Genomic DNA, 13,760 nt, shown 5'->3' with positions numbered 1-13,760 from the left:
TGTTTGCCACGCCCCCTTTAATGCTCTTGCACTGTTAGTTACCTCATCTAGCAACGCATGTCTCTGCCATGAAGTATGCCTCCAACCGGAAGTAGTATGTGAGCCTTCCTTAAAGTTATCACTGAATTGACTCTTACAGCAATTAACCTCCTAATGCCCTTTGAAGGATTATTATTTTAAAACTGATTTTATTCTCTTTCTCTTCGTATTCCAAGCATAGTCCCATTTCACCTTTCAATAACCCAACTTCCACATCCTCGTTCACTTACTAATCAGCAGCAGGGACTACTCCTCCACTATGGCTGAGGAGCGTCGCCCCACTGCTTCCTAGCAGTGCAAATAAAATGGTAATAACTTAATTACCATTTTATGTTTCTTCTGCTTTGCGGGCAGGTGGGTGGGCGGGGCTGCTCTCCGAGATGGGGAGAAGTGGTTTGGCCACTCATGAGTGCGCAAAGGCTGTTTGGTCGGCGGTCTCGGGCCGCCCAAACCAATCATGCACACTTTGCCCTTCTCCATGCAGGTTGCATTGCAGCCTGCATGGAGAACATGCAGGCTGCAATCCAGCCCCCGGCAGAGCGCTATATCACGGCGCTCCAGACCTATCACAACGCTGCATGCAGCATAGTGATTGGCTTAGGGGAGGGAGCCTGGCTACCCGCTTCCTGTCGGAGGTAGGAGAGCAGAAGCAGTGAAAAGGCAGGACCCAGCGAAAATGTAACAAAAAACAATTCCATATGGCTCCCCCCTTCTTGCGCGACATCCCCGTGCGCGACCCCCCCCTACCAGCGAGCTATGCCAGGCACTACTGATCATTATAACTAGACATAGTATCTTTATATATATCCTTATCTAACAAAATTGCCAAGGAATATACACACATTAGTGCTGTACAATTACTGTCCATTGCTGGTTTATTAATTTAATTTCTTGTTATTCGCCACCTCTTCCTTCCCCTACCAGAGTCCTATTACTCCTTTATATAGACCAATTTGTACACCCTCATTCACTTACTACTCTCTAGCATTGGTTTGAACTTTATAATAGTTAAGCATTTGAGCAATCTGCATAGTAACAAATCGAAAGTGTATTGAATGCAATCAATTGAATGATAACAGGTTTAAAAAAAATCAACCATGTTTTTCATTCTATCCAATTCAGTGTGGATTGTGTTTATCTAAGCACACATTATGGCGCTAAGTGAATGAGATGTATATATTAGCTACGCCAGCAGTGGTGAGCCATTTCCTACTGCTTAGAAGAGTGCAGAATTAGGCAGAACGTTTTCTGAGTAAAATGAAGTGTTACTGTTAACTAAAGGACTATGGCACAGCAAACTCCTGATACTAAGCAATGGATTCTGCCGCCGAACCTGCTGGATTGATGTTTATTGGCCTACCCACAATACTATAACATGTGTGGAACAGTAATCATCCATATTTGTCACAAGAATCTTTCCAAAGTTATGTGTTCTTTCAGGATCCTTGGAAATGTTCAATCTAAATCATGTGTTGGATATGTTTCCTCTTAGGCTACATCTCATCTGCATCCTATCTAGGAGATATCTCCTATCGGATAATTCCTGTCTGGCATATATACCATCTGCAGCCTGTCTTAGGGGTGTTCATGATGCCTACTTCCAGTCTAGATGTACACTCAACCAACTTCCTGTTTTATAATCCGTGCTTTCCTCATAGGAGGCAATCCCTTCTGCTTCCTGCCTTGCCTATTTTAGGCAAGGCCACTGGAATTATTAGAGTTTTGCAGCTGCATAATTTTCTGCACGTTTATGAATTTGCCACATGACCCTATCATGTGCTTCATAATGTGAACATTTTAACAAAATTATGTTTTTATCTCAAACAGAACAAAAGTTACTGAAAACCCAGCAACGTATCTTGCTGCACTGTTAAATGTCTTGCACAAAGGATGACTGATCACCTTTCTATTGCTTATTGCTGTATTTGTGTCCTAAACTGGTACTAATGAGATAAAACTTTTGCTCGGATAGAGTTAATATTTGTAACAAGAATATGAAATGTAATAGGTCTTACCTTAGTGAGCGCTTAGCTATTGGCCCTGCAAATGTTCATGTTTGTTAGTTTTTTTTGGGTGAAAATAAATCCCAGCTGTAGCAGAAGTAATAAAGTAAAATCCACAAAGCAAGAAAAGGGTGCAGTACCACAGGCTGTTACTATGTGTTCCTATGGCCTTGTAAAGGAACCTCTATTAGCCACAGAAGGCACTGCAGCCATACTTATGCTACTTGTGGGATATTTGTTAACAAAAAGAAAAAAATCTAACCATTATTTCCAAAGCCAACAGCTCAAACTTCCAGTAATGCGAGACCTATTGCATTGCAAATGCTTGTTTCAAGATAGTAGCTCAATGAGAAGTTACTCAGAATAAGGATTCTTTGTTATTTCGCCACAACCTTGTGTTTTGTCAAACCATGGCCTATTTATTCCGTTCTGCACAAACCCGGTAGCTCTTTCCTTGTATTACCTCAACTTATGAGCCACAATCATTAGCATGCATTAAGAGTATTTTAAGTCTGGTGATTCACTCTCCTACTGAGATGAAATACATGGAGCGGTCCCACTCCTAACTACTTTTTGTAGGAGGAACTATAAATATTCTCCTATTGCTCTTCGCCTTCCCTTGAGTTGTGACAGCATCTAGTGTTCTCTCCCTCAGTATGTCTCGTCCTCTTTGCATCGATACTAGAGTCCAGGTCTCTTTCTTTTCTGTGAGGTATCCCGCAAATGCTGAAATCGAGGGTTGGTGTGAACAGCCTGTACTTGTGCCAGACAAACCAGAAAAGATATCAAACTGGTCGTGTAAAGTGAATGTAGCTTTGTTAAAACGTGGCTTGTAGTGGCAAAGAGGCATTCTTGAATAGATTGAGAGATACAGGATTTTCAAAAAAGCTACATACAGGGCAAAGCTTCATGAAAGGATTGACATGAAAGAAACAACTAGTAGACGTGCTGCCTAAATAAATAAGAAAACTCATGCCTGATGCAGGGTTAAGACCAGCGATGTCAAGCTGAAACTGCTATGTTGGAGTGGACTAAGTTACCAAAAATGATCTTTAGTACTAACTTTAACCGCAACATCTAGTTTCAAATAAACAAATATGAGAACACAAGACTCGTATGTGAATGCTACTTTCGCACATTATAAAAATTAGGATGAGTGAATGCTTTGAATCTGGTATTGTACAGATATAAAAGATAATTTTGTGCAGAGCTAACTGGTTTCCTACTTGTGAAGTCGAATTTGTACGATGTAAACATTTGACTGGTTCATGTACATATTCAATAAAAGGTATTTTTTATAAAATAAAGATAAACTCACTCTTGGTACTTTGTGCCTCCGTTTTTAAATTAGAAATATAGCTGGGGGAAAAAACATCTTCCTGAAGTGGTAGTTGCACTCCAAAAATCACTCGGCACAGTTGAGGCCCAGATTAAAGTTCTCGAAGCAAAAGATGAAGACAGTAAAGGGAGATCACGTAAAACCAATCTACGCGGAAGGTAGAGACATGGTGCGCTTTCTGGATTCGAACCGAAGTAGCCCAGGATGTACTATCTCCCTTCTACGCACTGGAGTGAGCCCAGAGGGTCACAGCCAGACCACCCCGACCTGGAGACCCTCCTCGACCCATAGTGGCGCGACTCCTTCACTTTCGGGGATGAGATCATGTGTTCTACAAAGCTCGTCAAAAGCAATACCTGCAAATAGACAATAGTAAAATCAGGATTTTTCCAGACTTTACCAGGGAAGTACAGCATCAGCTGGCCTAATTTCTAGCCTTCAAAAAGAAACTAGGACAACTGAAAATTCACTATGCATTGTTATTCCCAGCTCGACTAAGAGTGGTGGATCAAGCAGGAATGCAGTTTTTCATTACGCCACAAGAAGCAAGGGAGTGGCTGAACTCTATACAAGGCAGAGGAAGGCGTAATACTTAACCAGAACTGTCACAGCAGCCCACAGAGAAGAGCAAGAATACAGCTCGTGCGCCGTCCTCCAGGGAGGCTAGATGCGAAAGGCGCAAAGCGCACTGCAAGCGGTAGCAGAACTTACCAGGGGAGGCTCCAGCCCTAGATCAAGTAATAGTGGGCAGGATGTGGGCAAGTCAAATGGATCATTAGCTGCCAGCACTAACGAAGATTCAGACACGGATTTGCTGGAGGGCACACCCAAAACGGCGGAGGATATTGTTATAGGGGGATGAGCTGAGTAGGAGAAAGGGCTATCTTCATGTCACCTGATGGCCCTGAAACTGAGTAAGAGGCTGCAGGGGTTATAATTACACTGTTCCCAATAAGCCGCGCGGGCGGGCGCGCGCGCACGTCACCCCAAGCGCGCAGTGCGCTGAATTTAGCGCGCACACAAGGACATCTAATCCTTCAAGACCGTATTCATGTTAATTTCGGCGCCCGTGCGCGCAGCAATTAACAATGAATACTACCTCAAAGGGTTCACAATTAGCCCCGCAACTTACACTGTTAAGGAAGGAAAAACAGTGTCTCCAACACGACGAGTGCTTTAGCACACGCTGCGTTGGAGACTCTGCTTTTCTTTTCTTAATTGTACAGTCTCCCTCCGCTGCGAGACAGCTGGAGTGCAATCGTTTCACAGACACTGCAGAGGAATTCGACGCCGAGTCAACTCCAGGAGGTCGCTGGGCACAACAGACCGGAAGTATTGCGAACACCAAAAGAGATGACAACTCTCAAAAACTGGAATATAGCTGAACATAGGTAACTTCAAAGCTGCAGACAGCAGGGAGGCCGGAGCTTCGAACACCAGAATATCCAGCCCTTTACTGGCATCTGCTAGACTGCGCCTCACCATTGTCAGAGAGAATGCAGCGCCTGGAGCCTGGAGCTAAGCGCCTCCAATAGTGGGCGTCGGGAGAGGCGGGTTCACACTAACGGAGAAAGACTTTTCACAAGAGCCGCGGGTTGCTGGGCTCCTTCTGAGGGTTTTCACACAATCCTGATGAGCTGTCACTACAACCACTTGCAGGAACGGTCAGTAGTATCACAACCAACGCAGACCCGTTCACAAGAAATCACAGAGAAGCACTACTTTTCACAAGCGAGTGCACGACTATAAAAGTGTTGTTAAAATGCTGAGGTCGAAACACAGGTGGAATTGAACTGAGGGGATGCGGGGTTATGGGTGAATATCTGCACCAGGAAAGGGCAAAGGTGCAAAAAGCGAGTCTGTTCATGATTTCACTAGAGAAAACAGTTGCCGAAGGGGAGAAGCCTCGCATATGTTGTTAGAGGCAAAAAAGGAGTTTAACCTTTAATTTCTGAGTCCCCTGAGAACTTTGGGAAATTTCACACATCTCCTGACACACCTCCAGCACTGAGTCACCTCCACAGTTGCGTACCTTTACCATGCAAATACATTTATTTTGGTGATGGCATTATGATTTACAGGAAAATAATTTGTTTGTATGTAGCGCCAAATACTGCATCTAGAGAGCCGATGCCGAGACCCTGCCCCGCCCACGTCTCATTGCCACTGAGGGTGAAGGAGAGAAGGGAGAGGATGTGGCTTAACGGCTAGGGCGGCCGACTTTGAAGCTAGGGGAAGTGTGAGTGTGAGAAGGTGCAGCTCCTGAGTATTTACCCTCACGTAGCTCTTCTCTATTGAAACCGGGATTAGAGGGAAACCAGTCAATCAGAATTAGATTGCTCTCATTGGTCCGCAATCAACGTTAGTTTGATAAAGAACGGACAACATCCAGGCTTGATATTGGAGATTGCATGAAACTGCTAGTTTAACAGTTTCCCCTCTGGTCCGCAAATAATGATTGGGTGTAACCATAAACTGCAAAAAAAGTTTGGGATTGAAGGCTGTCATCATCTAGCTTCATTTCTTTGTTTTCGATCTGGAATAAAAAAAAAATTGATACATTTATGTATTTAAATTACCGCATTGAGGCTTGTTATTAGATGGTGTTCTTTTCTAATGAGTGCCTACTTTCCGGTACTCTCTCTGGTCCGTACAGAATAATTGTTTGCAGTATAAATGTTGATACAGGGATATGGATTGGTGGGTTCTAATTTTGCATCCTTCTACATAGTTGTAGTATTGAGAGTTTGAGCTAATGTTCTCAACTTGAACAAAATGATTGTACTTGGAGCAATGTAGATACAGCACTATGCTGCAATGGTATATTGATTGAATTGGAGGTAATAGCTCTGTTTTTTGTACAAATGTTGAGCCTTAAGGGCCAGAGCTGCAGACTCTGAAGATAGGGAACCAGCTTTGAGTCCGGTGGGAAGCTCAAACACCTTGTGATTCTGTGCAAATTACTTAATCTCCCTGTGCCTAAAGATGAATGTGTCCGTCTGTAATGCAACTGGTGCTCATGTAAAGCGCTCTGATACCCTTGCGTCGAGATAGCGCTATATAAAACTGCAAAAAGAGACTTGCTGCAGCTGTCCACTCTTATTTGTTATCATCAGCCTCCCCTTCTATGCTCCTCCTCCAGCCTCATTTACTCCAGAGTATGTTTTCATGAGATGTTTACTTTTTACTTAGTTTTCTACATAGCCTTGACTCGACTGGAATGTATTGGAGCGCTCAGCACTTTAAAGAAACACCACTTACATTGTACAAGCGCACGTTCATTTTGCTTTAGGCACTGGGAGAATAAGTGACTTGCCCAAAATGATAGGGAATGTGCCGTTTTTTTTTTTACAAGCCTATCCATGCGCAGTGCCTGTCTTCTGACCAGACAGACGGCTTTATCTCCGGAGGCTCTCCTCCAGTCTGCCCTCATTGAAGCAGCCGGCTGTGCACAGAGCATAGAAGCACAGGCTGCCTCTGTGCACCCCCTGGCACTGCACTCCTTGCGGCAGACACTTGTTGCAAGCTGGCCACACGCCACACTTTCTTAGGAGATAGAAATCACGAAATCAGCCCGACTGATGACTGAAAAGGAGATTCCGAAATTATCAAGTATTATTGGAGGTATGAAGTTGTCCTTGCCTGTATGGTACTTTTTTTTATTGGCTTTCGTCCAGGGGGGATGCTTTGGGCACCTATCTTATGCAACAAAAATGGGCCTGATAATTTTTAACTTATGCTGCCAGCGTAAATCATGTCTGAAAAATCCCACATTTAGACCTAATTCCCTTTACGAGGAAACTTGGAAATGAAGACTTATAGCCCTATCATTAACTAAAGATAGCTGACTGACAGGCGTGGGAGCTCCTTGTAATACTGTGCAGTCGCTTTAGCAGATGCCGGCTTAAGGAAATATAATGAAGACATTGACTGGAGACATTCATTTATTAATGATGGACTTTATCAAATTCCATAGAAAGCGTCACAAATTCAACCTGCCACATAAAATGCACATCTCGCGCCCAAGGGCACAGTCTTATTCCAGTGGTCTGTAGTGATTTCTGTAACTTTGAGATAGAGACCTTCCTCCTCACACATTAGCTTTTCGTCCACAGCCCACAAATATCGCACATGTGGTTCTTGTGCCTCGAGTTCTTCGTGACAGTGAATAGAAGCTTCTGCTCTAAGTGGGCCAGGACCTGCCTACTATGTTCAATGGAAAATAAACAACTATTTGCAATGCAATAGGTGTCACATTTGCGAGAGTTTGGGCTATTGGCATTATAAATGACAATGCCTTTTATTTAAGTGTTTTGAAAACCTGCAAGCTGTTCGTAAACACACACTTTTTACTTATAGTCCTTGTGTACCAGGAGCAAGGCTGGCAGTAACTGCTCCGCTTTTACTGCCAGCCTTGCTTCTCGTAAGCAAGGACTATAACTACAAAGTGCGTGTTTATGCACCGCTTGCAGGTTTTCAAAACACAAATAAAAGGCATTGCCATTTACAATGCCAATAGCTCAAACTCCTGCAAATGCGAGACCTATTGCATTACAAATCCTTGTTATTTTAGGGTTTTAGTACAGACCTAGAACATTTCGCTTTGTAGCTACTTCGGAGCACTGGCTGGGGTGCGGCAGGTGCTGCAGCATCAAAGGGCATAGAAGAGACTACATTTCCTAGGGGACACGGACAGCCTTGGGGAGAGCTGAACCTTGGTCTGGCCTGGCTCTAAGAGCCAGATCACAAGCCGAGCCATAAAATATGTAACTCGGTTAACAAATGTGAGGAAAATGGTAGGCTAGAAAATAGAAAAACATGGATTTTTCATCATATTAAAGTGCTTCAATGGCGAGTAAACGATATTTCATGGAACTGAGTGATATTTATTGAAAGTAATATTTATTTGGACATTAAACATTCAAAAATACCGTCGTAAATATTTTTTTGAACATGAAACATTCAAAAATACCGTCGTAGCCGTACGATTTTGCCACAAATGTTCCAAAACTTGTCAGCTTCAGGTGAGGTCCTGCTATAAATTGAACCACAGCCTGGCCCAATTGCTTTGTACTAGTCATCTTCAAGTGAATCCAGTGATCCCACGCCCAGCAGCACTAATTTCTGAGGACCGTTACATATTTTTCCTCAACAAACTTTCATCCAGAAACACAGACAGAAAACAATGCACATCTTCTGAGCTAAGCTTTGAGCCCCGGCACTTATTGTTTTTCAAATTAAGCACTGTTTCCCGCAGTATTTGGCAATTGTTGAAGTTGCCAAATGAAGATGAACGCTGCAGTCTACAGCAAGAAGATTCCATCTTTTCACAAAAATTAACTTTGAGAGGTTGACATAGCTGCACATGACCAGCTTTCACGGGTGGCACCCAGTACAACATTCTCTTTTTTTGGTGCCCTCCTCTCATAGCTCTCTTTTCCACAAGTTCACCCACTGCCACTTTCCAAGAGTGCCCATCATCTCTCCATGGACCCTCTCTCATATATATTTCATTTATTTTATACCAGTGTAGGATGTCGGATGGCACTTGACGTGTGAATGGCCCTCTTCCACACTACATGTTTTCCTGGATGTCACACATTTCACAAACTATCTCTGACGGAATATCCACACATTACTCCGTAGCTTGCACATATAAATATGTTCTGTAATTGTGTATATATGCGATCTTGTATAGGCTCCTAACATTTCCCCACCCTATGAACAGTGCTCGAGTTGAGGATCTTTAGTAAAATCATATTACGGTACCACTATTGGAGTCCTGTGCTTTTCTGAATCCGAAGTGTACTGGCCTGTGTAACCAATTCATGTCTTGGCATGTGTATGTAAATTGAAAACCTGCTTTAAGACCATTTATGTGGTGCTGCTTGTGTGTGTGTGTGTGTAATGCACTGTCTTTTCACTTTTATAAGCAAAAGTTTGGAGTGATATTTGGTGCTGCACCCCCACGCGTGGTCTGGTTCCTGGCGCACATAGTCTTGGTTGCAGCGCACAGAGACCTTACACTGCCGCACAGAGAGGAAACAAATTAGAGGGAACATTGGCTTATAAATCTTATTGGCCAAACCACAAGAAATGCAATGTATGCCCAGGGCTGTTTAAAGAGAACTTTTTTTCTGTAACTTAATTTGAGTTTGGATGGGAACTAGTTTGTTTGTCCCTGTCCTGGGGAGGGGCGTTGGGGTTCTTCTTTATCTTGGGGGTTATTTCGAGGGGCCAGGCGTGTCACCTGTAAAGGAGCTACCGGGGAGGTGAAGTCAACACAATGGTTCCCTCATAGATCTTAAATGTACATCTTGGAATGTACGGGGATGCATAATTTTTCAAAACGTCATAGAATACATGCCTACTTCGTGAGAAGAGGGGTACAAATTGCGCTACTTCAGGAGACGCACGTTATGGCAAAGGAGGGAGCAGCGCTCCAGCGCAGGTGGAGGGGTTGGGTGTTCTATACTAATTACTTGGCATTTGCTAGGAGGGTCCTGATCTGGGTGAGGGTGGGAGTACCCTTTCAGTGTACAAGCCAAATGATTGACCCGGAAGGAAGATACATCATACTCTCAGGCCGATTGGATGGCAGAGATATAACCCTAGGTAGTCTATATGGCCCTAATATGGAGCAGGTGCAGCACCCTGGGGAGAGAGACTATTCTTTTTTTCAGCACTGCACGAGCTCCATATCCGACTAGATTCTATACTATGCTCTCCCGACATACACAAATGTGTGTAAACTAGCGAATACCTCACCAGAATAATCTCGGACCATAACCCAGTATTATTGGGAATACTCTGAGACCAGAAGTGTTGGAAGACCAGGTCTGCCAAACAGCAGCGGGTACTGCTATTGGACAGTATTTCGTAGAAAACACCAATACGGCACCCACTAAACTAATAGAGTGGGATGCCTTTAAACAGTCATACAAGGGCGCTGTATCTCTGAGTCAGTGGGGATATGGAGGCTACTGTTGCAGGATACACTAGCAGCTAAGCAGAAGCTCCGAGACCTGGAAAGAGAAAGGACAGAGCAGAGAGACAAACAGGAAGAGCTCCTGACAACCAAGGAAAAAAATTGTGTGGTTAGGGCCCACTAGATCAATCTGGGGCCTTGTTGGCCTGGTTGGCTCATCAAGCCCGGAGGGGTTCGGTAATATTAGAGCTAAAAGGACAGGGAGAAGAGACCTTCCACCGCCAGCAGGACATTAATAGAAGGTTCCTGGAATACTACACTGATTTTTATAAGAGCAAACTGTCCCCAACAACAAAGAACTTGCTGACTTTATAGGTGACGTGGAGCTCTCAGTAGTGCCTGAGGAAATAGAAGGGACCCTGTTCTTTTTGCTTGGAACCTTCGCTACATTAGCAGGCCATAGTGACAGTGAAGCTACAAAGATTGGGACATACCCTCGTAACAAAAAAAAGCTCCAAAAACATCAACAAAAGCACAGGAACAATAAATAGCAAGTACAACACCTTTGAGCTTAACAATAAAAAAAAGGTAAGACGCAGCTACAGTATACAACAGCAAGTACTGCTCCATTACCAGTGTAAAAGCTCCTAACAGGAGTATACCGTGAGAATCCACGGTCATACACCATCCAAGAGTACACACAACCCTATGACGTAACACTGAAAAGTTCTAGGACACTTACACAAACCCAGGTCTATTGTCATCCTTAGGAAACATACCAATGACACATGCCATCTTTCAGCCTCAGCCTCTCCTGCCACTTACCTCTCCACCTTGCTTCTCAACCCATAAGGCACCCCTCCCTGTTCTCATTTACTGCTTGCTTAAAGCAGGCAGTATATAGGAGCATTAATCCCAAAGGATTAGGCAATTGCATGCAGAATTGAACCTCGAAAAACCAGGCCCACATTGCTATTACTTATTCTTGGGGATGAATTTGTAATTGCACAGTAATGTAAGAGGAGAAAAAGCTGTGTTATCGTCCCGTACCTGTGTTTACGAGAGCATAGTTTGAACCCTTCTAGTTCTGCACAACGTTTATCTGGGCTCTTGATGTCAGTAGAACCACCTGCACTATTCTATGGCCCTCTTGAATGTTTAATGTCATAAGCACTCAAAACCGATAACTAAAACGGTCTGTAACTTCTCTAAAAAGTGTTGACCGCCCATTGTCCTCTGAATTCCACTCAAAAGCAGGTTTAGTAACATTTATATTATTTCATTTTGTTTGTAAATGAGTAATAAAACATGGATTAAGTTTGGTATTCTGATGTAGTAAACTTACAGCAGTGACATCAGCAAAGAATTGGTTTCGGTCTCCAGAACCAGAAGCAGAGTACAGTGGTGCACTGGAAGCCAAAGCACCATCCACAATATCTGGATACTTGATTCTCATGTAAGTACTCAGTAGACCCCCATAACTGGGAAAAGAAAACAAATAAAATATGTCAAACCATAACAATTTTTGATCTGCCAATGGCTTTTTCAGGATTAATTTTAAACTTTATTTCATCAGTGCTGCATTACAATTATTTAATGACTTAAACAACTAGCACCAAGTCTGAATGACAATGAGATTCCATTAATGGTTCAATAAGGGGGGATTTTCCACACTAAGTGGTCCAATCAGCCTAGAAGTATCCCAGTTCATCTTAGGCAATGAGCTCTCAAGGCTTATAAAAAAACAATTTGCAATGGAAATGATCAGCACAAAGCACAACATGCTGCTATAAATGCGAATACTCAACAAGCATCGGCAAAGCCAATCGGTCTGGCCTTGTGTCCAAGTTAAATGGTATTATGCTTTGGGCTGTGTTAGGAAGTAGCAAAATGAAAATCAATAGATAAAGATATTTCGTGAAAAGTATATATATATATCACAACAATACATTTTCAGGGTTTGAATGGCCTCAAATGTCTGTTTTTTAGCAAAGCTTTTAAGCATAGGATTAGCACAGAGCCATCCATGCCGAGCTCTAAAATTGCATATATTCACAGAAAAAAAACAAATGTTAAAAGGATGTTTTAGTTCGGCAAAAACGTCAGTTAAAACAGAAGGTTTTAAACTAACACCACCACTGAAATTCACCAGCTACAGTTCTCAAGTAACTATGACTCGCACCCTAATGTAACTATAACTTGTAACCTTGCAGTGCACAGTGTTATCAATGATGTCACTAGGATGTTATCAATACAGTCACTAAACAATTCATGGGTGATGTAATATGTGAGGGAAAAAACAGTGCATGGCGAGGATGCGAACCATAAGTCAGATGCAGAATCTGAAAAATTATTTCACAGATAAAATCCACAATTTTTTTTAAGGAAACTGTAGTTACACAAGTCATTACTAAAGGTCTAAAGGCACAAGTGCTTGAAATTTCAATCACAAACCTGAGGTGGTGTGGCTTCAACCTAGAATTTTGCAGAAATACTCTAGCTACTGTAATGACTTGTGTTCATTTTCTGAAGGATACATACATTTACCAAAGCTGGTTTATAGTGAGGAATTCACAGTGCAAAAGCAATAAATGTTGTGTGAGTTACAGAAATACTTGATAAAACCCTACCAAACAGGGACTAGCAGCCAATGGGGAAGTACTAGAGTCTAAAACAGTCTATTCTTTGGGCACTATTTTTTAGATGTAGGTATACATGTGCAAAGCAAAATGCAGTGACTCAAAATGAAAGCATCCAATGGCTGGAATGAGTGTTGTCCGTTAAGCTATACTTTGTGCTGTGTGGTAAGGAGCATTGAGTAGCATCTCAACAGACCAATGTTGAAGAGTGTTTATGTGAATCCCTATATATGTATGTATTTGTGTGTGATGTTTTTAGGAAAACAGGAGGATGGTAATTTTGGTAAAACAGCTAAAACGGTCTTTAGACTGGACCAAAAAAACCTTGTTTCTAGTTTAAAAGGTATACATGAACAAAACTTGATCACTGGTTAGCGATGGTGGTTAAAATTTTGCTGGTCAAACTCACATTAAAGTCGTTCATTCCTAGTACAGAAAAAATACTGCTTAAAACATGCTGGGCTCAACCTCAAAGCTATTTACGGCATATCAAACATGATAGATATCCACTAAAGAATACGTGCCAGGCTCGAATGATTTTACTACCGTGTAATTCTCTACTGTGAGTGTGCAGAAAAAGTGCAGCAGTAACCCCCAAGTGGGTATTGGGATAGTAAACGTGTAGTTTGCCTTGAAAGTTTGTGAATGTACACAAACTCATGAGTTTGGGAGGCAGAGGGGCTCCTACATGTACCTCCTTGCACATTCCAACCTACAAATAGTCAGATTTACAAAAGCAAAGGACAGGAGTAATTTCCATTCCACGGTGGAATGGAACATAGCCTCACACTTTGTAAGGGGGTAAACATGGT

The 13,760-nt window shown here is 42.6% G+C and overlaps 1 protein-coding gene across 3 annotated transcripts in view; it reads right to left on the bottom strand.

The window, feature by feature from the left end:
• DPP7 (dipeptidyl peptidase 7) overlaps positions 1–13,760 on the bottom strand; it is a 1,731,842-nt gene that overhangs the window by 1,342,365 nt on the left and 375,717 nt on the right. For all 3 annotated transcript variants that reach the window (XM_078642039.1, XM_078642041.1, XM_078642042.1), the window contains exon 4: positions 11,655–11,790. In XM_078642039.1, coding sequence (XP_078498165.1) covers positions 11,655–11,790 — 136 coding nt within the window. The remainder of the gene's footprint in view (positions 1–11,654; positions 11,791–13,760) is intronic.

The sequence above is a fragment of the Lissotriton helveticus genome, chromosome 5_1 (genome assembly GCF_964261635.1).
Source record: "Lissotriton helveticus chromosome 5_1, aLisHel1.1, whole genome shotgun sequence".
NCBI classification, from domain to species: domain Eukaryota; kingdom Metazoa; phylum Chordata; class Amphibia; order Caudata; family Salamandridae; genus Lissotriton; species Lissotriton helveticus.
The sequence above is the reverse complement of the archived record's forward strand: the minus strand, read 5'-3'. Positions and strand labels throughout refer to the sequence as shown.